Source organism: Antennarius striatus, chromosome 20 (assembly GCF_040054535.1).
Source record: "Antennarius striatus isolate MH-2024 chromosome 20, ASM4005453v1, whole genome shotgun sequence".
NCBI lineage: Eukaryota > Metazoa > Chordata > Actinopteri > Lophiiformes > Antennariidae > Antennarius > Antennarius striatus.
In genome coordinates, this window is record NC_090795.1 from 15,125,087 (window position 1) to 15,150,508 (window position 25,422).

General features: G+C 39.7%; 1 protein-coding gene across 2 annotated transcripts in view; it reads left to right on the forward strand.

Annotated features, from left to right (window-relative positions):
- rfng (RFNG O-fucosylpeptide 3-beta-N-acetylglucosaminyltransferase) overlaps positions 1-25,120 on the forward strand; it is a 38,160-nt gene extending 13,040 nt beyond the window's left edge. For both annotated transcript variants that reach the window (XM_068343856.1, XM_068343857.1), the window contains exons 3-9: positions 1,049-1,097; positions 6,528-6,630; positions 6,796-6,949; positions 12,245-12,330; positions 15,294-15,459; positions 20,227-20,312; positions 21,610-25,120. In XM_068343856.1, the coding sequence (XP_068199957.1) occupies positions 1,049-1,097; positions 6,528-6,630; positions 6,796-6,949; positions 12,245-12,330; positions 15,294-15,459; positions 20,227-20,312; positions 21,610-21,685 (720 nt within the window). In that variant the 3' untranslated portion in view covers positions 21,686-25,120. The remainder of the gene's footprint in view (positions 1-1,048; positions 1,098-6,527; positions 6,631-6,795; positions 6,950-12,244; positions 12,331-15,293; positions 15,460-20,226; positions 20,313-21,609) is intronic.
- The last annotated feature ends 302 nt before the right edge of the window (positions 25,121-25,422 follow it).

Here is a 25,422-nt window from a genome sequence, read left to right on the forward strand (position 1 = left end):
AACTTTTGGTCTGTACTGTATATATATATATATATATATATATATATATATATATATATATATATATATATATGCACATGTGATTTACTAGTGTACCACTAATTTTGGGGATGATTCCAGTATATAAAATTTAAATCAAAAAATCGTCCTTATTCTGATTTTTTTTTTTTCTGGAGCAGTACAACTAAAACGAAAAGTAATTCCCCCCTCAGGATCCATAAAGTATGTATCAATATAGCACTTTAGTTATACTCAAACAACTGTAAATAAGATAAAAACATGCCGTGTGTGACCGAAGTGGAGCTAACTTTTTAGCCTCTTTAACCTGTTACAACCTCACTCATAGTGATAAGCAACTGTAAAAAATATTTTTAAAATGTGTGTTTGTGCGTTCGGTATGATGCTGTGGATATAGGAACAGGGACACATACAGGCAAGCAACATATCACAAACCTAAGCCAAATACTAGCTAACTTCAACTTGTTTGCCATAAGGTCCCATATTATATTCATTTTTAATTAATTTCACACAGATGCCAGATGTCCAACTACACATTAAAAAGGTTGTCTATCTGCATTTTTGATTGGTGACCTAGTACCTAAGCTCTTGACAAAGAATCGTGTCAGATCCAACAGTACCCCAACTTAAGTCTAAAGATCAGATTTGATTTGAACATCCTTTTCACCTCTTCATTACCCATGACAAATAGTTGTGTCTTTTTGATTTGTTCAGTTTTCTTAAGCACAGGAATGGAGAATGTACCAGATACGGATTTATATATATTTTTTACAATAATTTAGGAGATGTTGAGAGGAACGTGTCATTTTTGATGGCCCATGGTTTTAAATGTTAATATAAATCAGGTTGTGCTTGCTTTTACCTATGACTGGCATTGTTGTATGTTTTTTGTGTTTCTTTTTCATTGTTTGGTTTTGCAATGGCAACAGTGCTGTCATCAAAAGAACAAGATGGGTGCTTTTGTGTTTCATAAGGGAACGTTATTGAATGTTTACTGTTGCATTTTTAAGTGTGTCTTTGTCTGTTTTAGACATATATTTTTACTGATGGAGAGGACAAGGAGCTACAGATGAGAACAGGTAAGAAGTTTGTTGTATTTATATTCATATTTATACAGATCCATATATTTTTGGACATTACACAAGTTGTGTTTTTGCATGTTTAATAAAATTTATTCCAATTTCAGACACAGTCCTCAACTAACAAACATAATTGGTGCAGAGAGGTTGTTCATAAGTTGAATAGTTAGTCAATGTTAGTCGTTGGTTATTATATTCCAAACTATAATCACCATTTGAGGTCATTTAAATGCCATTAGTACTCTAAATATGAAAGTACTCTTCCCTAAGACTTACCAGAAACAGTTACAGGACATAAACACCACATAATAAAATACCATAGTACCGCAATGTAACATCTCCTTAACATGTCTACCTCTGCTGAATTAATTTTATCCACGGGGGTGTGGAGGCTAAGCCACGCTTTAAGCCACTTAGGTCTTCTGCCGCACTTACGTGAATGACTCACTGATGTGCTTCCTGGTATTCAAAAGTCTGACACGATGGTTTTTGCTTGTTTATTTTGTTTTATTTCCATTAAGTTTTTCAGTTAACTCAACCAATATATATCAAAAAATATCAAATAACAAAACATTCAGAGTTCAGTGTTAGCGTCAGTTAATGCTCTCGGGCAGAAATCTAACCCAAAAACATTGGTTCCACATCATTTACCTCCCACAGAGGAATAACCTAACAAGTGAACATGAAAAAAAATTACAGGTACATTTAATTTCGGGTTAAGCCGTTCTCGACTATATGTCGGTTTTAAAAAACACATGGAGAAATAATCAAGTTTACATCTTTTCACAAGACTGTCCACAACAAATACTAGACTCTCAAAGTCAGCAGAAAACTTAAAAATATAGAAACATGTAAAGATGGGGCAGCAGTGGCTCAGTGGTAGAGTGCGCGGTAGAGCTGGTCGTCCAATGATCTGAGATCGGCGGTTCGATTCCCGCTCCCGCCCAAAAAAACTCCCAGAGGTGAGCTGACAGTGGGAGGCGTCAGCTCACCTCCATAGCACTGCCGAGGCGCCCTTGAGCAAGGTGCCATCCCCCTTACAAGTTGCTCATATGGGCTCACCAGAAAGGAGCTGCCCGCCACTCTACTTCTCCTGCATGCGTACAGGCCCCCTGTGTGTGTTTGTGTGTTCAGGGCCTGTACACACATATATGCATGATATTAAACTAATTAGATTGCAACTAATTTCCCTGCAGGGATCAGAATGAGTACATAAAATTAAAATAACAAATCATGTTAATATATATTCATATGGTACCGTTAAGCATCACTTGAAAATCATGTGATTACTTTGAATTTACATTAATTTACGGTAAGCTTTTGGTCCTTATAATTTAATCCTTGAGGAGGAGAAGAGTAAGACACTTCAAGAACTCTTGAACAGTTTTTAAGTCAATTTTATTTATAAAGTGCTGCATCACACCAGTTGTAAGATGAAGTTGGGGCTAGGACTTACAACAGAGCTAAATATCCAGGAGCTTTGGGTCATGACCGAAAAGACAAGATCCTGGAAATGAGTCTCTTGAAATGAGTTTCCTCCGTAGAGTGGCTTGGCGCACCCGTAGAGATAGGGTGAGGAGCTCAGTCACCAGAGAGTAGCTCGGAGTCGAATGCTGCTCCTCCACCTCGAGCGGAGCCAGCTGAGGTGGCTCAGGCATTTGTTCTGGATGCTTCATTGTATGGGGCGGTGTTCCGTGCATGTCTCCCGGGTGGACCACTGGAGGGACTATGGCTCTCGGCTGGCCCGGGAACATCTTGGGATCCCCCCGGAGGAGCTGTAAGAGGTGTCTGGGGAGAGGGAAGTATGGGCATCCCTCCTGAGACTGTTGCCACTGTGACAGGGCCGGGTCGCATTTCTAATGCATTTTTATGATACAGATACGTTGATCCACACTGTTTACCTCTTTCGAGTACAGCCAATCTACGGTACTTTAGCATGTAGCATGTAGCTTACCTTTAGAGCGAAGGAAGAGAGGTCGAGGATGAAATTATTGTCGGTCAGAGGTAGCGTTTTCATCAGAGAGATGGTCACCACTACCACTCTCTTAACTAGCCTTCGTTTTATTATTTTTGATAAAAAGTAAAAGTATCCAAGGTATGAAGCCTGACGCTCTGAGATGCTCACCGAGACAACACACCAGAGGAGGGGTAGACGAATGTTGGAGCTGCGTGACCATAGTGGTGCTGTAGCCGTGGGCTGTGTGGCAGAAAGCAGAACTGCAGTTTACGAGTTTCAGCTCCTTGATATATGCCAACCTATTTTAAAGGGACCCAAAGAAATAGGGAAATTGACTCAGAGGCCAATTCATGGGCACGTGCGATGTCATTATGTCATTACCAATTAAGCTTATAAGAGGCCCGGAGTTGATCAAATAAGCTTTCCATGAAGGTAAAACAAAGCAACCCTGAGCTCTAAAAACAGAAAACCCATTTGGAAAATTGCAGCATTATTAGGTGTGGCAAAATCTACAGTTTTATATATCATGATAAAGAAATTGAACACCGTTGAACTGAGTGTCACAAAAAGGTCTAGACATTAAAGGCAGAACAGAGTTGGTTGATAGCAGAATAATTTCCATAGTGAAAAGAAAACCCTTCACAACACTCAACCAAGCTTAAAACACTCTTTGGGGTAGGCATGTCATGGTCCAACTCTACCATCAAGAAAAGACTGCATGAGTTTAAACACCGAAGGTTCACTGCCTTGTGCAAGCCTCAAGAACAGAAAGGCCAGATTGAACTTTCCCAAAGACATTTAAAAAGCCAACACAGTTCTGAAGAGCATTCTGTCCACAGTCAAAGCCTGGCAGGATATTTAGAAAGGAAACCCAGGATCTAGTGATGTCCATAAGTGAAAGACCTCAGGCTGTCATTCCCAGCAAAGGGTTTTCAACTAAGTATTAGAAATTAACATTTTATCTTCAGTTATTTAATTTGTCCAATTACTTAAGCACCACATGAAATGAAGGAATTCTGTAAAAAATGCTTTGGTTCCTCACCTTTTTCTGTTATCATTTTGTTCAGTCCTCTGAATTAAAGCTGAAAATCTGCACTTCAACTGAATTAAATTAAATTTAAATTTAAAAAATTTCTGGCCAAGCTCCTCTTTCAGTCAGTCTACTGCATTGGAGTCACAAACTAATCCCCTTTATGTAGCAGTAATGCTGTTTTTGGATGAGCAATCAGCGTATAAGAAAATAAAACAGGAGGAGGTGGAAACAATAGTGGAACTTTGGAAGTTTGAAAAATTCAGGCAGCTTACATTTGTACAGAGAATGTTTTGTAATAGTTCAGGAAGAAAGAATGTCACAATCCTGAGAAGAGCTGAGGGAGATTATAGACAGGATGAAGAGATGGAGTTTCAAATCACACCTCCTTCACTGTAACCCCTGGACCCCAAGGAGCTGGTGTGGAGCTCATTAGATGGCCAACACTGCGGCAGTGAAAAAAAAAATCAAGTCTTTCTCAAATGTAGTTGTTGAGATTTGTCTTATTTGTAAATAAATTGTGATATTTGTCATCGGAAGTCAGTTTGTATTGTTTTTGTTGTTTTATAGAAGGAAATCACTGTTGATGGTTGAAGTGTCACGAAGAGTAGAGTCACTGTTGTTGATTGACACAGCTTTACGAAAAACTTGTTTGCTCAATATTTTTTGTGAGACTGTTTGCTTGGTTTTTTTTTGTGAAACCAGCATATTTTCTACTGCCAGTTAATTAAAGAACAAAAAAAGGTACAATGAAACTGTATCTTCCCAGTGAAAGAAGAGCATCTGCTCTTTGGTCTTTTCGGTATTTTCATAGAACACAATATTCTGTGGATCTTGAAAGATTAGTCAGAACGCTCTAAAATTGCTGGCTGGGTGTGGTTTCTTGCTATGAAAATTGGCTGGTGTACTGTATGTGTTAAGTTGGTTCTGGAAACATTTTTCAGAGATTTTGGTCCGTATTGACATGCTAGCGTCTCTGCAGATGTGTCAGCTCCACGTTCATGACATTCTTCTGTTTCACCATATCCCAGTGATGCTCTATATGTGGTGACTAGACCATTAAGAATGCACTGAACTCATTGCCATGTTCAAGAAGGCAGTGTCAGATCATTCAACTTTGTGACAAGGCTCTTTATCCTGCTGGAAGCAGCAATCAGTAGATGAGCACACTGTGGTCATAAAACGACATAGTCTGCAACATATCTGTAATTTTACATATTTGGTATATTGGGTTAATTGGTACCAAGGGACCAAGAGCGTGCATAGAAAATATCCCCCACACCACTTTCACCAGCCTAAACTGGTTGACACAAAGCAGGATGGATTCATGCTTTCATTCTATTTACCCAAAATTCTAACCCTATTATGCGAATGTCACAGCAGTTTATGACTTTCACATTCCCCCCGTGGGGTTCACCTCCCACCATTTGAGAATCATTATAGATAAGAGGAGGAATGTAGACTGATGTTAAATCGAGAGATTCGTCTTTCTGCTTTGCTCGTTCTTCACCATGTAAGACCTATACAATGACTGCATCACTTCAGCCACTGCGGATCTACTTGTCATTCTCATGCGCTGTCCTTCCCTCTCTCTCGTGAACAAGACCAAGACACTTTAACTCCTCCACTTTTGGGCAAACGCTCCCAGAAAGGGCAGACCACTTTTTTCCAGTCAAGAACCTTGGTCTCTGATTTACTGATGCACGCATTTGGAACAGGTTTGACTTACTTGGCCCTTAACAAAAGGCCCAATACTCGAAAGCATCCCTGACATGATGCCCCAAGGGATGCAGTCTAAAACTCTCTCCAAATCAGCAAAACACATGTAAACTCCTGTGAACCCTGGAGCCCTTGATGGAGAGTGTGGAGTTGTTCCAGTGTTCCGCGACTGGAACAAAACCCTCATTGTTCGTGGTCCAACACTCATTTAACTTGTTCTTGCAATTATTGATTCAGATTTAAACTTTGTAATTTGAGTTATTCGTAAGTCATTGTATATTAAATTTCAATTTATAATTGCAACAAACTGGGCAATACAAGAGAAATGAGTTATGGAGATACGCGTATGGAGCGGTGCTGCTCGGTTTGGGTTTGCAGCAGAAACTACAAAACAAATTACGAACAAATCAGCTCATGAGCTACGTCTGAACCTATTGTATTCATAAGTCAGGCACTGTCTGTAACTAAAAAAATGTAAAAATCTTTCTGTGTACCATCTTTCTGAGTAATATCTCATGTTACAACAACTTGACACCTGCGGTGTATTGACTGGTGTGGGCTATATATGTACAAAGTTTTTTCTTTCTTTTACAATTTAGTTGGTTCAGCTTATATTTGGGTGTGATCAGTGGTCCAGAATTTACTATACTAAACTTGTTTTTGTATCAAGTGCTTTTTACTGCCATATAGAACTGACCTGTGCTGTCATCTCTTTTTCCTTCAGGAGCTAATATCATAAACACTAACTGCTCTGCAGCTCACACCCGACAGGCTCTATGCTGCAAGATGTCTGTAGAGTATGACAAATTCATTGAGTCTCAGAAAAAGTAAGTGAAAAGTTATCTCTTCATGATCTGATTAACATAAGTCATCCAGTGGTCTAGTACTATATAAAGTAATCTCACCATTTAACAGTTGACCCTAAGGGCACCAAAACAATGCATACATATTCTTTTGGAAGTGAAACTACTATAGTGATGTATGTTTTCCAGATGGTTTTGCCATGTGGATGATGATAACTATCTGATCCTGCCCCGACTGCTACAGCTGCTTTCCTCCTACCACCATAGCCAAGATGTCTACCTGGGCCGACCTAGCCTGGATCATCCTATTGAAGCTACAGAGAGAGTTAAGAGTGATGGATCGGTCAGTTATTTTACACTTTCAATAAGTTTTGTTAATTTTTCTATAATGCAAAATTACAACAATAGTCATCTGAAGTTATTTTCAAAAAGGAACAGATATAGACAAACTTTTCATTTTCCAGAGACCCAACAATCTCCATGACAAATAACATACAGAAACTTAAGATCCTTTGACAGTGTTTTGACCTATCAGGGTGCCAGGCAACAAAAATCAATTACAGTGATACCTCTGTACTCGACCATAATCCGTTCTGAGGTGGTGGTTGAGCACCGATTTGTTCGACCACCGAAACCAATTTTCCCATAAGAAATAATGGAAAGTATTTTAATCCGTTCTTACCATTTAGAAAAATACCTAAAATATTATAAGAACGTGTATCTAAACAACAATGAATACGTAAATGTGCACAAGCAGTACATGATAAAGATAAAGCATTATTGTAGTGAATTAAACACCACGAATGACGAGACGAGACTCTGTCCTTATACTGAGGCGGCTTTCTTTTTACTGAATCAAAAAAGGGTTGTACATTTCCCAAAACAACTGAGGCTTCTTAGCTTGCCTGCTAACAACAACGATTCGTCTACTGTGTTTTTTCTCTGCACCTGGTGCATCACTGAAATCAGACCGCCGTAAACAAGTAATCAATTTCAATTTTTAGCTCCTAACTTATTCCCCTTTTCCTAATAAAAATACTATGAAATAAAATACATATTCTTTTAACTACATACTTAACATATATCAGATTAACTGTCTGACATGAATTATTAACTTATGAATATTTATGTAGCAATCAAATCCTTCAAATAAAGTCACAACAATTATAAACCATTTTGTATACTTTACGTTTTAGAGAGCGGTTGATGGCACTAGCGTCATCATGGAAGGGGAATCCCTTCCATGATGACGCAAGGTAACGCTCCTCCAGGGGTTTTCTCCCTTCTCTCTCTCTTCCGTGGAGGTGAATCTGGCTGGGCAGTAGCCTTCCTCTATTCTTTAAGAAGGAACCTGTCCATTGTCAGTTGCTTCTGCTTCAAGATAGTGGAAATGGCTCGTACACCACTTTCATATTTTGCTATACGTAATTTGCCTACGTGTTACTCCGCTGGCGGTCTGAGTCGAACTGACGCTTACCCACTGGCCGAGGAGCGCAGCCGAGGAGCGCGTTCGGGTCGACTCGGCTAGTCGAGTACTGAAAATCTGTTCGGGGTCCGATACATTTTCTACTCGAATTTTTTGGCCGAGCACCGATTTGGTCGAGTATAGAGGCGGTCGAGTACAGAGGTATCACTGTACATGTCAAATGAAATCTGTAAAATTAGCGGCAAACCTCAACTTCTGTTCAACATCTTTGACTCTCTTGTGAATACCCTGGAAAGTTCTCCCATAGTGTCATCACCCTTTCTGCAATGGATTTTTCCATAGATAATGTTTAACCCACAGGCCAGCCATACTTGCCTCTCCTGGCTCCAACCTCATTTCTCCTAGTTTCCCTACTAGCTTTGATTTGTTTGATGCCATACCTCTGTCCTCATACTCAGATGTAATTAAGTAACTGCGGCTTACTGGCTGTCTCCTGATGAATTTTTCTCTTTGGGAATGTTTTCAGTTCTGTGAGGACAGCTGATATACTCTAATAATCTCCGACCATAGCTCAGAGTGTGTTCCAGGTTCCTTTTAACACTGGTAGAACCGCTTATTTAAAAGAATAATCTTGACCCCAGGCCCTAGAACAATCTCTAACCTGCTTTTTATGTCTAAGGTTGGAGAATGTGATTTTTATGCAGCTGCAATCCGTTCTGCTGGAACTCAACATTTACAAAGTTCCCATTGTTTTTCAACAGCATTATAACTTTGAGAAACAAAGTTATAATTAACTGTCAACTGTCTTACTACTTCTTGACCTCACTGTGACCTCTGACTCTGGACATCTGTTATCTCGGCAAGAAAACTATGTTGGAATCACATGCTCTGCTCTGTTGTTCTTTAAAGGTCCCATATTATGCTTTTTTAAAATTACTGTCATTTCGACACTGTAAGGCGCATCAGATTACAAGGTGCACCTTCAATAAATGGTCTATTGTAAAACTTTTTCATATATAAGGCACATGGGATTATAAGGCACATAGAATAGAAACTACTGTAGTGCTGTGCTTACATTATACATCCACTAGATGGAGCTGCGCTAAAAGAATTGTATTCACGATTTTGCCACAGTGGTACTTTTAACATTTGGTTAATTTAAAAAAAAATTTTTTATTGTGTACAGTGGGCCCTCGCTAAGTTGCGCATCAACGATTGCGACTCCACCTCATCATGGATTTTTAGTAGGCAGTCACGTGATACTGTACACGCATTCTATTGACTGATGGCATCCGGCAGTGTGATCCGTTTCATCAGTCTCGTACTTTCCTGAGACACAAAAGCGCTTTAAACAGTCTTAACAGAGTGTGGGAAAAGGTAATAGAGATAGAAGATGGTTTAATATCAGTATGGGGAGGGTTCATAAATTTTTTAATAACCGTAAATAATAAGATAGTTTGTCGCTACACCGCGGAATTCGTGATTTGCGTGTGGTTCCTGGAACACATTAACCCCAAAGAACGGGGGCGCACTGTATACTGATTTTAATCCCCGAAGGATAATTAGTGGCACACTCCAGTACTTGAATTTAATGATTCATGGTTATAAGTGCCTATTGCAAGAAGATTTTTATCAACACCTCTAATCCACTGTGAATGGTCGCTGTTGTTATGTCAATGAGGCAATGCTCTGCCTTGTCAAGGAAACTGATCACTTGGTCACTTTGCCATGTTAGGAAGAGGTCAAAACACATGGATTTTTTTCCTTAGTCACTAAGGAGATTTACTAATAATAGTAGTACAAAATACTGTAGTACATAATAAGCTAAAAAATAGTCACATCTCCCCATCTATATTTTTGAATAAGCTCACTTTAAAACCTCACGTTGTCAGGCTTCCGGCGTCTACCTGGAAGTTCGGGACACTAGCCGAGTTGGCTCCGGTCTTCACATTTGTCCATGTCTCTCACTTACGGAGCTGTTTTGGCTTTGTCAAACATAGCGGTTTATATTATTTGGTTGTGACGGACCTCATGTTGTCGTGTGGGGAACCCCGACGTTTTCTTGTGACAGCGTAGAAAAAAAAGAAAACAAACGACGTCTGATGTTATTATTTCTTGGAATTTCCACGGTCACGAGCTGTGGGTCGTGACCGAAAGAACGAGATCCCGGATACAAGCGGCCGAAATGGGTTTCCTCCGCAAGGTGTCCGGGCTCTCCCTTAGAGATAGGGTGAGAAGTTCGGTCATCCGGGAGGGACTCAGAGTCGAGCCGCTGCTCCTCCGCATTGAGAGGAGCCAGATGAGGTGGCTCGGACATCTGGTTAGGATGCCTCCTGGACGACTCCCTGGTGAGGTGTTCCGGGCACGTCCTACCGGGAGGAGGCCTTGGGGACGACCCAGGACACGCTGGAGAGAGACTATGTCTCCCGGCTGGCCTGGGAACGCCTTAGGATTCTCCCGGAGGAGCTGGACGAAGTGGCTAGGGAGGGGGAAGTCTGGGCTTCCCTGCTTAAGCTGCTGCCCCCGCGACCCGACCCCGGATAAGCGGAAGAGAATGGATGGATGGATGGAATTTCCATGGGTTCCCGCTAGTTCATTTTTTATTTGTATAGCACCAAAGTCTTTTCATGGTTCTTTCCATATACAGTGCTCCCTTGTTACTTGCGGTTAATGCATTCCAGGAACCACCAGCAAAAACGGAATTCTGCAATATAGCGACAGACTGTCAGTCAGTCATTTTCGTAACCCGCTTAATCCGCTTACGCAGGTCGCGGGGGAGCCGGTGCCTATCCCGGCAGTCTCAGGGTATGAGGCGGGAGACACTCTGGGCATGACGCCAGTGTACCGCGGAGCCACATAGAGACAAACAATCACTCACACACACACTCACTCCTATGGTCAATTTGGGACCAGCCAATCAACCTGAAGCGCATGCCTTTGGAGGTGGGAGGAAGCTGGAGAACACGGAGGGAACCCACGCAGACACGAGGAGAGCATGCGAACTCCGCACAGCGGGTCCGCCGTGTTGTGAGGCGGCAGCGCTAACCACTGCGCCACCGTGCCGCCCATTAGTGACAGACTGTATTTATTTTATTATTTACGGTAATTCAAACATTTATCAACCCTCCACATATGGATATTGAACCACCTTCTACCTGTATTACCTTTTCCTACACTCATATAGGTCTTCCTCTAGGCCTCCTGCCTGGCAGTTCAAAACTAAGCATCCTTCTACCAATATATTCACTATCCTCTGGACATGTCCAAACTATCTCAGTCTTGTAACTTCTTATACTGCCCTAAAGTTCAACAAACAAATTAGCTCGGGCATAAGAATGTTAGGACAGCTACCTTTCAGCTTTGGTATAACTTGCCCTGGCACATCAAATTTGCTGAACCCCTAGAGGGTTTTAAAGTCCATTCTGAAAACATTAATTGAGGGTGATTGTCCTAGGCATTGTTACATTGCTTACTTTTTTTTTTTTTTACATCTCAATTTGTAAGTAAACTTTTTTTGCCAGCATTGTATGTTCTTTGTACTTTATTTTTTGTATTTTATTCCCTTATTTTGTTACACTTACAACAGCTTGATATGACCCACCTTGTTTGGACAGAAGGTGGGTCATGTCAAGCTGCTTAACATGAGTTTTTTTGAGAAGTTAGATATAATTATGTAAAGAGTATGCACATCTATCTTTAAAAAATGTTTTTTTTAAATAACTTTTGCAATGTGAAATTGATTAAAACAATATCAGTTATTTTAAATGGGGAAATGTTTGACTTATAAGCTCAGCCTGGGAACGGATTAAACCTGTATCTTGAGGTACTACTATATTTTTTACTTCTACAGGACTGGTTGGTTAAATGTGCTTTGTGTTGAGTTGATGTGTGACTGTTGCAGGCTTTTTATTTAAGGAGTAGGATATTGTCTTGGAGTTTTGTATTCATGTGAGCATTAAATAAATGTGGCCCTGTACTAGTAAACAAAGTTGAAATAAAAACTATCAATAATCTTTGGTATAATCAGTTTTCCAAATTGGAATCGGGTTTTGTTACTCTAACTTATTGCAGATAAGTTGCTCCTATGACTTATAAGACTGTTTGCTAGGGTGATTGAGGCTTTTTCAGTCTACAACTTGTAATACCACTGAGTTTTCTGAGTAAAACTTTCATCAAAGGTCTCAACAGCTGGCTGTTTTTGTGTCATTCTAGGTGTCAGTCAAGTTCTGGTTTGCCACAGGTGGAGCAGGTTTCTGTATCAGCAGAGGTCTGGCGCTGAAAATGAGTCCATGGGCCAGGTAGGATGGGTCTAGATAACCCTTAGAGAAGGGGTGTCACAGATGGCCACATCAACATAATGGCTGTCCTCAAAGGCCCAGACGTAATTTTTAAATGTAACTAAATGTAACTCAATGCAATGTAGAATACATGTAAAATAAATATACTCAATGTTACATAACGCTGAATTTATTACTTATTCAAGTTACAGACATCAGTTACACAGAAAAAAAACCTTTGCTTCTCTGTTATTACTCATTTTAATTTGTCAGTTAATGAAAAATGCCCACAGAACTCCATCAATCAAGGGAAAAACTATTCAAGTGAAGAAAGAAAAACCACAACAAACACAATTAACTTTGCTCAAAACGGTTTTGTCAAAATAAAAATGGGTTGAATTACTGCTTTGTGGAAAATGTATTTTTTGTCAAAGCACATTTTTGACCCATTTATTTTTAGACACACTGACCTTTTATGCTCTTGCAGGCTACATAAAATGATATAGCGGGTGACATTTGGGGGCCTTGAGTTTGACAGATGTGCCGTAGAGCGGGCATATACTGTATACTGTATATTTGGTACAAAGCTGGTTTATGTTAGGTTGTCGAGGAAAAAGCAGTTACAGACTTCAATAAGGTTGCATCAGTACATCAATACGATTACCTGTATCAGCATATGTAGTAATACTCATACGCCTTAAATTACCCATATGCAAAAGCAGCAATACTGTTTATGTAATGTATGCATTATATATAGATACCCTTTATTCACACTCAAAGGCAAGTGTGTGTCTACCACTTAATTTTTATACATATTTTATAAACTGGGAACCACCGTGCATTTGGCTCAGTGGTAGAGCGACACCTTATGATCAGACATCGGCGGTTCCATTCCCGCTCCCGCCAACCATCCTCGGAGTGTGAGCTGACAGTGGGGAGGTGTCAGCTCACCTCCCAGTCACTGCTGAGGTGCCCTTGAGCAAGGCACCATCCCCCCTAAAGCAGCTCATTTGGGGCGCACCCCAAAGTCGCGACCTGCCACTCTACCTCCCCATGTACTGCATGGAAATTACACAGCCCCCTTCTCCAACTGACCTGAGCCCTTAGACATGAGATTCACCGTGAGAAGACAATACATAGTATTAAGAGTTAATTAGCAGCTCAAGAAACAGATTCAGTGAATGGAAAGCTTGCCAGTAATTGACTAGAGCAGGGGTATTCAATTAAAAGTCACGGAGGTCCAGTTATAAAAATGTCCTCTTAGTAAAAGGTCTAAAACCAAGACCAGTTTGTGTCTTATAGCCTGGTACTAATAACAATCAGTCTTTTATTCGTCCCTCTTGGGGAAATTTTCACTTCACCCACACATGTACATATACAGTATGTGTTAATTACACACAGGGGTTACAGGTTACAGGCCCCTGAACACAACACACACTAGGGGCCTGTAGGCATGCAAATAGTATACAGTGAGAGGACATACAGAGATGCAAGGGAGGCTGAGTGACGGGTCGCGGATGAGGGTCGCGCCCCAATGAGCATCTTGTGTGGGGGGGGGCGGCGCCTTGCTCAAGGGTGCCTCGACAGTGGCTGGGAGGTGAGCCGACACCTCCCACCGTCAGCTCACACTCCGATGTTCTGGAGGGAGCGGGATTTGAACCCCAGATGGCTGGGCGATCCTGTCTTCAAGAAGAGTGTTCTACTGCTGAGCCACTGCCACCCCGCCCCACTATATCCACATTATCATTTATTATCAATTTTCAATGAATGATATGTTTAAGTGAGTGCACAGCTAGCTCTTTTACCTCACCATAAATAAAAGTAGACCCAGGCAAATAAATTCGAAGCCTTTGTTAGATTGAAGAACACACAAACCTCAGAATTAAAAATGAAGTGCAAACAGAGCTGAATAATGCTTCTTCTGAGAAATTAAAGATGTCCCAGCCTAAAGAACCGAAGGCCGACACTTCAAGTAAAAAAAACATTAACATCTTCAAAAAGCATAAATAAAAAGTGGCTCTTTCAGGGGAAAAATGCAAACAGAACTTTCTTCATGAGAGAAAGGGGCATGAGACTGACCTGCCAGTAATTTACTTGTACAGAAGTAACCTTGTGCACAGGTACACCTTGTGGTGGTCATTTTGGTCATTTTGCCCTCAGTTCGGTCAGTTTGCCCGCAGTATGGACTTCAGGAGATAATTCTGTGCAAAAGTTCTGTGCTTTGTTTCATAGTGGCGCTTCATGGTATTAATTAATTAGTGCTACGTGTTTAGACTATTTGAGGTAAAACTACCTGACGCAGGAATAAACATAAATTTCGTCCACTCAACGTTAACCAGCGGTTTCCTCTTTAACCTCCCTCCGTTTGGAGCTATGCTGTCCTCACTGTCTCCCTTCCTCTGTGCTCCTGTAGCGGTAAACTCAGAGCGGCAGCGAGCTGTCTCACTTCCAGGTGGGCTGAAAGAGCAGGTAAACAAAAGATCTGATTGGCTGAACTGAGTGGTGCTATTACCGTATTAACTGGAGGAGCAGCGCTTGCCGTCTGTAGCCGCGACCGTCGGAACAAATTCTCCAAGAATATCTATTCCGTGAATTTATCATGGAGTGGTCACGGGTCCAAACAGAACCATCATGCGGTCCGGATCCGGTAACACGGTCCACCATTTGGTGACCCCTGGACTAGAGGGTTGTCAGAAGTGTTTATGAATTTTGCGTTTTTATTTTTGTCCAAATAGCAAGTAAGATGCCAAAATTTGTTAATTTTTATAGTTGAATAATAATTATGCACTTATATGAATTCTCCTGAGGCCGATACTCGCCTTTTGGGATTTATTAACATTTTGGAGTAATTGAGAACAATTTGTTTCCAAAATTAAAATCTTTAAGAATTCAACTGGCCTAGTAATAGTGCATGTGTTAGTTGCTACACATTTGATGCCGCGTTGTGACTGGGTTTGAAATGAGATGCTTGCCTCTGGTTTCAGCTTAGGGAACTTCATCAGCACAGCAGAAAAGATCCGTCTACCTGATGACTGCACCATTGGCTACATCATTGAAGCATTGTTGGAGGTGACCCTCACACATACACACCTCTTTCACTCTCACCTGGAGAACCTGCGGAAGCTGCCCACGGACACTGTGCTGGAGCAAGTGAGTGCATCAAACATTAGTCAACAAATCCAAAGCATCTGCTGGTATGCGTTGACATTATTGATTATATTTTTAGGTAAATAACCCCTTTTAAACAAACCATTGTATCTCCCCACCTATATATTTTAATAAGCTCACTTGAAAACCTCACACAACCCCACTACCTGTCAATCATGTGCCCAACCAATTTTGGCACCCAACCAATCACTGCGCATCTGCCAGAAGGAATCACTTGAGCAATATGGTTTAAGGCATCGGGTAGCGAGGCTTTTTGTTGTGGTTATGCGTTTTGTCCACACGACAACGCCAGGTCTGCGTTGTCGTGTGGATGTTGTAACCAAAACTTTTTCTATCCGGGGGAAGTCTCCCAGCGACGAAAACCGCTGTGACGTTAATATGTGTGACCCGTGTCTACATGTACCCACAGAATGGACAAAGTTAAGACCTGCTATTTTCTGATGTATAACAGCTCCATGTCGAAGACGCGTCGATAAACATGCTGACAGTTGAATATTTCTGTCTTTCTTTATGAGTCATAAAGTTCATATATTCATTCACGTTCCTCGCCGATGCCAGTTCTGGGTCGGACTGGGTCGCGCTGCCGGCTGGTGGGAGATGTTATAAACCCATCTGCAACCACAACAAGAACTTGTTTTATCGTTCTTATCACTATATCTCCTTCAAGTTATGAAATGTCACTTTAACTAGTACATTTCATTTGTTTGCCTTTTCAGTTTAGCTTTTCTCCAATTGTCCTTTCTGATTACAACATGCTTCAAAGCGGTGATGTATTGTAGTTGTCAGTGTATGTGTGTTTGTCCGTTTGTCCGTCCGTCCGTTAGGCCACCAAATATCTTTGCAACCGTTGCAGATAGAAAAATGAAACAAGAAGCACATTACTTGGGCGGCAAAGTGGATGAAAATGAAATGATGACCTTTAGAAAACTAGGTCAAGGTCAAATTTTAATTTTTGTACACTCAGTAACTGGATAAGATAGAAAGACGAGGGAGGCCAGTGTAAGACCGTAGGTCAAAGCTACTGCTTTGATATATGAAAGTAGGCTAGAGCACTAGCTTTGATCTTTGACCTATGCCAGTAGGTCAGGGTAAAATTTCGAATTCTGGGGTGTCGCGGAATGTTGCAGTCTCTGACTACATTGGTTCTTATTTTGTAGCAACTGTATTTCTTTTGTAAGGCCTCTATGTACATCGTTAAAAATTGGGACACTGATTCAAAGGCTTATGTTTATTTTGTACATTTTAAGTCCATACTGGAGTCATTAAACTATGAAGCCAGATATGTGGAATTATCAAAAAAAAAATTTTGAGAATACGTTTAATATTTTAGATTCCTCCAAATAGACACTGTTTGCGTTGATGACAACTTTGCAAGCCCATGGCCTTCTCTCAATGAGCTTCATGACGTAGTCACCTGAAATGGTTTTTACATTACACGTGTGCCTCATAAAAGCTAATTTTTGAGTTTCCTTGACTTTTTAATGGGTTTGGACCATCAGTTGTGTAATGCAAACGTCAGGTTGTTTGCACAGTTGACAGCCATATTTGACAACAGAGTCCCTATCCTGACAACCAATCACCTAAGTAAAGCGAAAGAACAGTCCATCATTAGAATTGAAGGTCAGTAAGTCTGAAAATTTTAAAAACTTTGAATGTATCCACAAGTGCAGTTACAAAAACCATCAAGCTTTACAACCAAACTAGATCTCATGACTCTACTAGGAACACAACGCCAAGCCTCTGCTGCTGAAGAGAAGTTCATCCGAGTCACCAGCTTCAGAAATCACAAGTTAACATCTCAAATTAGAACCCAGATACAGTGAATGTACCAGAGTTCTAGTAGCACATGTCTCTACATCAACTGTTCAGAGGAAACTGCAAATTATGCCCTTATGGTCCTGGCCTTGCACTAGGAGGTAGTATGACTAAGCCACTGTGGCTCAGTGTAAAAGAATTGAGTAAGCCACAATAAGCCACATTCACAGGGGGACTGTTCTTTTCGCTTGTAAAAATATAATCCTTTTTTTTTAACTGGAGGAGAGGAGGTCATGATCCGAGTGCATATTTAATGATCGGGAGCGTTCGGGTCACTTCGGCTATTTCCGTCGACATGCAGAAATAGCAGCGTGCTATTGTTTTCTTATGTCATCGCTCGGGGATTTTCGCGTGTCCAAAAAGGTTTTAGCCTTTTTTTCCCCTAAAAATAAGAAAGCCACTGTGGCTACACAAGCTAAAAACCTTGTAGCCGTCTGGAATTTACTTTGCCTATGGCAAAGGGACAAATGGCCCACACAAGCCCAGACACAAAATCATACTGTCGAATATTGAGAAAAAAAAGTGTTAGGACAAAACTGAAATCATAGTGTCTAAGTCAAAGTTAAAATGTCTTCTAGTCCAAGTAAAACGTACAAGGAAACATTGAGCAATATTTTATATGACTATCTTCACATAGTGAATGCGAGTTTACAATTGTTTATATACCTGCATAAAATAGGATAGAAATAAAGATGCTTAAGCTTGAACTGTTGACTTTAGTGTATTTTTGTAGGTAAACTGAACAGAAGATTTTGCCCTCAGAATGCGCCAGAAGGCAGGAAAACAACCCCATTTTCTAAATTTCTAAAAGATTTCCTGGGGGTGGACCCCCCGCATCCCCTCCTGTTGGGGGTACCCTCCCCCCCCACGACGACAGTGGTTTTACACCCCCCAGCAATTGAAAACTTGCATTCACTATGTGAAGATACAGTCATACAAAATAATACTCAATGTTTACTTGTAAGTTTTACTTGCTATTATAGCAAGCCACAGTCATGGACACAGAATGTGGCTTTTTGTGGCCTACTCAATTCTTTTACACTGAGCCACAGTGGCTTAGTCATACTACTTCCTAGTGCAAGCCCAGTGTGTGTGTGAGGGGGGTTATCCTGCCGTGGACCCCACCACCACCGCCGCCATTGGTATGCCATTGTTTATTTTTGTTTTTTAATTTGATATTGATTTTTTCATTTCAATCTAAAAAGGCATGAAAAATAGCAAGCGAGGTGAATACACATTTACATGCATCGCTGGTTATTCCTGCCAGTACAGGGATCAAAAGTCTAAGACGACAAAAAAGTATTGATAATACCTTTCATTTACCTTCTGATCGGTCTGTCACCACTCCTACCCTCTCTCAATTTTAACACAAAATCTACTATAAAACATTCTATTCTCATTTTCTTTCGATCGATTGTCCTCGCTTTGTCGCACACCAATTTTAGTTTACCTTGTATAAATACAATCCTTTTTTTTTCATTGGACCCGAGTGCATATTTAATGATTGGGAGTGTTCGGGTCACTTCGGCTATTTCCATCGGCATGCGTGCCGCCTAGCCAGAGAAAAAGTTTGTTTTCTTATGTTATCGCTCGGGGATTTTTGCGAGTCCAAAAAAGATGTCAGTTTTATCCTTTTTTTCCCAAAAATAAGAATGCCACGGTGGCTACACAGGCTAAAAACCTTGTAGCCACACTGGAATTTATTTCGCCTATGGAGTAGTGGCGATAGGCTAGCACAAGCCCGGTGTTGAAATAGCTGCTAAGAAACCACGACAAAGGAAAAGCAGCAAGCAGAAGAGCTTCATTTGGGCCAACACAAGGAATGGACATTAGTCCAGTGGAAATCTTTGCTTTGGTCTGAATCTAAATTTGAGATCTTCCACCCACCGTGTCTTTGTGCAATGCAGAAAAGGTGAATGGATGGTCTCTACATGCATGGTTCCCACCGTGAAGTATGGTGGTGGTGGTGTGGTTGTGTGTGGGTGCTACAGTATGCTGATGACACTGCTGTGGATTTATTCAAAACTGAAGCCACACTAGCACATCTTGCAGCAACATGTCATCCCATCCGGTTTGTATTAGTTTGACCATCATTAATGTTTGAACAGGACAATGAATGCAAACACACCTCCAGGCCATGCAAGGGCTACTTGACCAAGATGGAGAATGTTGCAGCAGAGGACTTGGGTCTCCAGGGTCACCCGACCTAAACCCAATTGAGATAGCTTGCGATGAGATAGACCCCAGAGTTAGGGCAAAAGGGCCAACAAGTATACAAGTCTCTGGGAACACCCTCAAAATATTTGAAAACCATTTCAGGTGACTACCTCATGAAGCTAACTGATTGCCTAGCGTGTGAAAAGTAGTACTTTAGGTAGTATTCAAAGCAATGGGTGACTATTTTGAAGAAGCTAAAATGTAAAACATGTTTGACTTATTATGCTTTTTTATTTACCATATAATTGATGTCTTCATCTTTAATCTGTAATGTAAATAGTCCTTAAAATAAAAACCATTAAAAGACGCTGTGTCCAAACTTTGGACTGGTAGTGAACCTTCAAATTTGTCAAATTTCTAACAATAAGTTCTGTTTTCTGTCCTCATGAGGAACATGCTATCAGCTTCAAATATTTGCTTCAGCCACCATCATGAGGGGTATGAAGTGGACAATGGCAAGCAATATAGCACACAAAGTGAATTTTTTGTTTTGATAAATCGTTTTTTGCTCATTGAGTTCTTTAGTGTGTTATATTCAGCTGTATTCAGTCATGATTATGCTGACTGTGAGGGTAGCTTCATGTGCATAGCACACACATTACCACTGCCATTGTCCTATGAAAATCTGTTTGATGCAATCATCCATGGTATTTTTATTGTTTGGGTTTTCTATATTTCAATGAATTGTATTAACTTTATCTTCATATTTTTTAACAGGTGACTCTCAGCTATGGAGGTTTTGAGAACACACAAAATGTGGTCAGCATCGTTGGAGGCTTTTCAAAGACAGATGACCCTACAAGGTGTGTGTCTGTGTACATATACAACATGTACACATTTATTTATATGTGTGTGGGTCCTGTCAGTGGGGGTAATCCATTAGGCAACAGGGAAATAATTTGCCTTGTAAATGAAAAAACAAAAACAGGAAAATGTTAAAATTTAAAAATGTTAAAAGGATCTTAGCAACTTGCACGAGAACCAAAGTATACAACTAAAAATCAAAACATTTGAGATCTTTTTGTGTGTTCTTGATCATCAGCAATTGTCGAGTCAGTCTGATCTGACTTCAGAAATGTGTTCACATGAGTGGTCTTAAAATAGGCCAAGTGTTAAATTAATGTGCTGTGCCTTTAAAAAAAACTGGATCTGAGAATGTAGCAAAATAGACATTTAGTGAGCTGGATGAAGTGGTGTGTATTCCCGAAGAAGAGAGTGTCATTATTGGAGCAGACTTCAGCGGATTTGATGGTGAAGTAAAGGAAAGGTGACGGGGAGTTGTGGTATCAGAGGAGGGAGAGGTGTGGATTTTGCTAAAAGGACAGACTTGGCTGTTGTTGCCATGCATTTTTGGAGGTGGGAAACAGATGTACAACAGAGTAAGAATGTTGTTGTGGTGAAGGATAGTTACCAGAAGATGAGAGAATACCCTTATAATTAACAACTCATAAGAGGTTAGTCGAAATACATGATAGCTTTCGCTGTCGGGTTTAAGCTGGAAAAAACGACTAGCAACCTATACAGTTCTAAAATGACATGAGATATTTAAGTGATTATGCGACAACAGCTAACCAAGACGACGCATTCAAACAAACAGGAAATGATGGAAACGCTTACCGCAAGAGGAACAACAGCTGTTGGTTTTTGTTGCAAAAAATCTTTCGAGATGGAAAAAATTACCATTGAAAGTTTACATCTAAATCCCCTGCTTTCATGATATATCAATGTAGTGTGAGATTTTTTAAATTTTCCATTAATCTTAATCAGAAGCCAAAAATCCCTGTTTTGACTATTGTGTGTTGCTGTGGCATCCCATATCGGGAAAATGCTGTAAAAGGAAGAATCACCTTCGAACCCTAAAATTGGTATCGTGCAACCTGTTAAATTGTGACGAGACCTTAATGTTAAATCATTGAGTGTGCTTATGATTGGATATTCCTTTGCTCTTATGTTGTATAATTACAAAAAATATTTTGCATATTGAATTAATATGTAATTATTGCACAGTATGACTGTTTTTTTTTCAAGCTTGTACAGAAGTTGATGCTTGTACTCTTGAAATCTCTATGTACTTGACTTACTTATTTTCCCTCCCTGCAGGTTTAAAACTGTCCACTGCCTTCTGTATGCAGATACTGACTGGTGTCCGAAGCATAACACTCACTCAAAAAGTTGAGTGACATTCACATTTTATTCTACATGGATACCAGCTAAATCACTGCATCGATCCAGCTACAATTTTCTGGAAAAAAATTTTTTTGAGTATTCCAGTGGACTAGATTATAGATGACAATTTTCTGCTGAATACCTACATTCCACCCATTTTTAATCAGTTCAGTCATTAGGGCGATCCTAATCAGCAGCTTACCCTACGTATGGGATGCAGGTGTTGCTTGAATCTGTTCCAGCTGACTAAAGGCAAGCTCATCAAACATGGACAAACAACAGCTCATGCACACACTTCGACCTATGGATGATGTACAGCAGCCAAATTGCAGGTTTTTGGAAAACCTGGACAGAACTCTTGGGGAGGACTGACAAACTTTACGCAGAAAAACCACAGCTTGGACCTTGTAGCTGTGAGACAACAGTGCCCCCCACCACTCCGCTTGGTCGGAATTCAGGTGGATCAATTCTGTAAATCTTCTAAATTGGTTGAGAAAATTTTACAGTAGGGAGTTAGGTACCTTATTTTTTAGTATAGAAAAATATCCAAATTTTGCAAAAGGTTTTATAAACTTAAACTCGATCAGATTGGCGATTAGATAAATATGAAAGGATTTATGACCAATGAGAATGCATGTAGAATTTCACTTCAGGAACTCACATCAAGCAAACCAGAAGGAAACAGAGAAAGTCAGTACAGAAGTTGATGGAACTTGCTGCTTAGAAGAGGCAAATTAATAATGAAGGATCAAAAATGAATAATAGCAACATGATTTTTTTTTTCACACAATATCTTTATCAGAACATCTTGAGCAATTTTCTTAAAACTACCTTCATGGAGACAAACTGTTGTTTGACAAACAAGTGGTTAAAAGTTCTTTGAACACAAAGCAGCTCTTCATCGAGGGCAGGTTCTCTTGTATTTCGTCTGCCTCAGCGGCTGTACTTTTCAGCGAAACCCACAATCAATTAATTTGTTTAAACTAATAATCAATTAGTTATTAAATAATTTCAGCTAATGAATTTAATTAGTTTTATTAATTGAACATTAATAGTTCAGCTGTTGCCATCCTTGGTAGATTAATTTCATCAAACCTATAATTGGTGCAGCCAAAGATCCTTTTTGTGGTAATTGAAGAGAGAAATAGATTATTAATGTGCACTACTAAAATGGAAATAGTTCCCTCTTATATAGTCATGTCAATACCATCATTTATTTCTTAGTGATTGCTTATCAAAGTCCATGGTCCATTCATGAATGGGCTGCAAAATCCGAGTGATAAATATTTTTGTTAGTTTCATCATCCATTTTCCTCTATTAACACCCATCCAGTGAACAACAGATCAAAAGGAATATTGCTGAGGTATGAGGACAGTTTGGTTAAGATATATTTTTACTAATTATACTAATTAGTTTCTCCTTTTTTTTTTCTCATGAAGCAGATAGGGTTCTAACTGGCCAGTGGATAGAAAATCTTTGGAAGTTCAATGTTTGTGTGCGTGCGTGTTCATGGGTTGTAAGAGACCAACAACACCAGTTTGTGTGAGTACACCTGCTTCTTATGCTGCCTCTTGGCCAGGTTGTCATTGTAATTGAGATCTGGTTATATAAAGGTCAAATAAGTAAATAAACATTGTCAAGAGAGAAAATACATTTCAGGTACAATTGATAGTGCTATTCATGTTTTAACAGGGTGATTGCTAATTATGCAAGTGACCATTGATGTCTTCTTATTTACTGCAAACAGGTCAAAGTTTCCTTTTCAATAACACTGTGGTGTCTTATAAGATTCTACACTTCATGGATATGCTAATTTTAATAATTTGGCTGTCAGTCACCTTACTGAGAAAAGGTTGCCAGGCTGCAAGAAGTCTTCCAATGATAATAAGTACCTTTCTTTCACTGAATTTTTAAAGGTTTCCATTATTTTGATGTTTATTAAAAATAATGCAGATATTTCAATATTTCAAGTTCTGTGTGTGTGTGTGTGTGTGTGTGTGTGTGTGTGTGTGTGTGTGTGTGTGTGTGTGTGTGTGTGGTCACTAAATAGGGACAGGAAGGAAATTGATAACATGACTGAATGTAACTTGAACTCTTCAATGTAATGATACGACCTGTCTGAATATTTTCATATATTTTTTCAACAGTAATGTCTGTGTCAAGATTGTAGTTTTTGCTATAAAGGTAGCAAGTCCCATACTATATGCATTTTATTTATTTATTTACTGGTGAGGCATGATCAAAAAGGCCAGTTTATTGGAATTATTGATTAATTAAAGCCAACTGATGTGTGTAAAGGTGATTTCATCACTTGCAGTAGAGATTTCTGGGTCCATTCTGAATTGTCTTATTAGTTTTCACATTGATTGCCAATAAATGTAGATCAGACTTTGGTGAACTCATGATTGATAACTCAAATCATATTACCTTACCTTGATTCATTAGGCAAAATGTTATTTCAAATAAAACTTGAAGTTTCCATCAGTGTCAAAAATATTACTCTGAGAGCATGTGAACGTTTAAGAACAACCATGTCATTTGAGAAGTAGTATTACCTTTTCTAGAAACAGCATTACTGTATGTTACTGTTAGCATGCAAATTGTCAGTGAAGAATTGTTTATAATGAGAAAGTAATCACTAAAATTATGAAATCTGAAATGTTTTTAATCAACATCCCTTTTCCTCTTGTAGATTTTGTGCCAGTAACCTGGTCATCCACCCATCCAGTTCACACTATTCAGCATGTCTTTTAGGCTGTGTTCAGACCGCAGGCAAATTGGATTCCAATCAGACTCCCTTTCATATCCGATTTTTACAGCTGACTATTCACACTGTTTTTAGAAAGTGTCCAAATGGAACCTTGCTCTGTTCAGACTGGGCCACATTAACACCGTCGGATTGTGTAGCATGTGAGAGCATATAGTTGCGATAGCGTTAACAACATGGAAGAACAAAGAACATGAGGTTGGTTAACTTACTGTTTTGGCATTAGATAGATAGAGATACATACTGTAGTAATCCCGGAGGAAATTGCATGTCACTGTCTAGTAGACTTGCAGAAAATCACAGATGTACCAGACATTGTTCTCAACTACTTGTATTTTTCATCACTTCATAATGCATGACCCTCTTTCTTCTGGCCCATTAGCTCTTGCATTGCGTAGAATGACGTCAAAACCGATCAGTGTGTTTGGAGCTGTTCAGACTTAGATGCATCAGTCCAAATGTGATTTGAAACTACTTCCCGAAAGTAGTTTCAATTGGTCTTGCAAAAATATGATTTTATATGGTATGTGGCTGTTCAGACTACAAAAGAACCATCCGCTTTCTATCTCAATGGGCTAAAAATTGGATTTTGACTGCCAGTCTGAACGCAGCCTTAGGTTTTTGTAAACTTTTTACCACTGCTGTATTTTGTTTGTAATAAAAGATTTTTGACTTCATCAGTTGTAATTAATTTCATTAGCCATTTGTGATGACATGGTTGAAATGTGGGCTCTTAAGTTTAGGCAATTTAGTTTGGTGATTAATTAGAATGCTATGAAACCAGCCTAATCCTGTGAAATTTTTGGCATTTTTTTCACAGTTCAAGTCATTGTTGTTTTCCAAGGAGGTTGTTTAATTTCATGTTATTTGTCATTTTGAGAGTGGTGAAAAGCCCATTTAGCTGCTAGTTCAGTAAAACTTTAACACATCAAACAACTTTTTAACCTCAACACTCGCATTCCCTGACATGAGCCCTTGC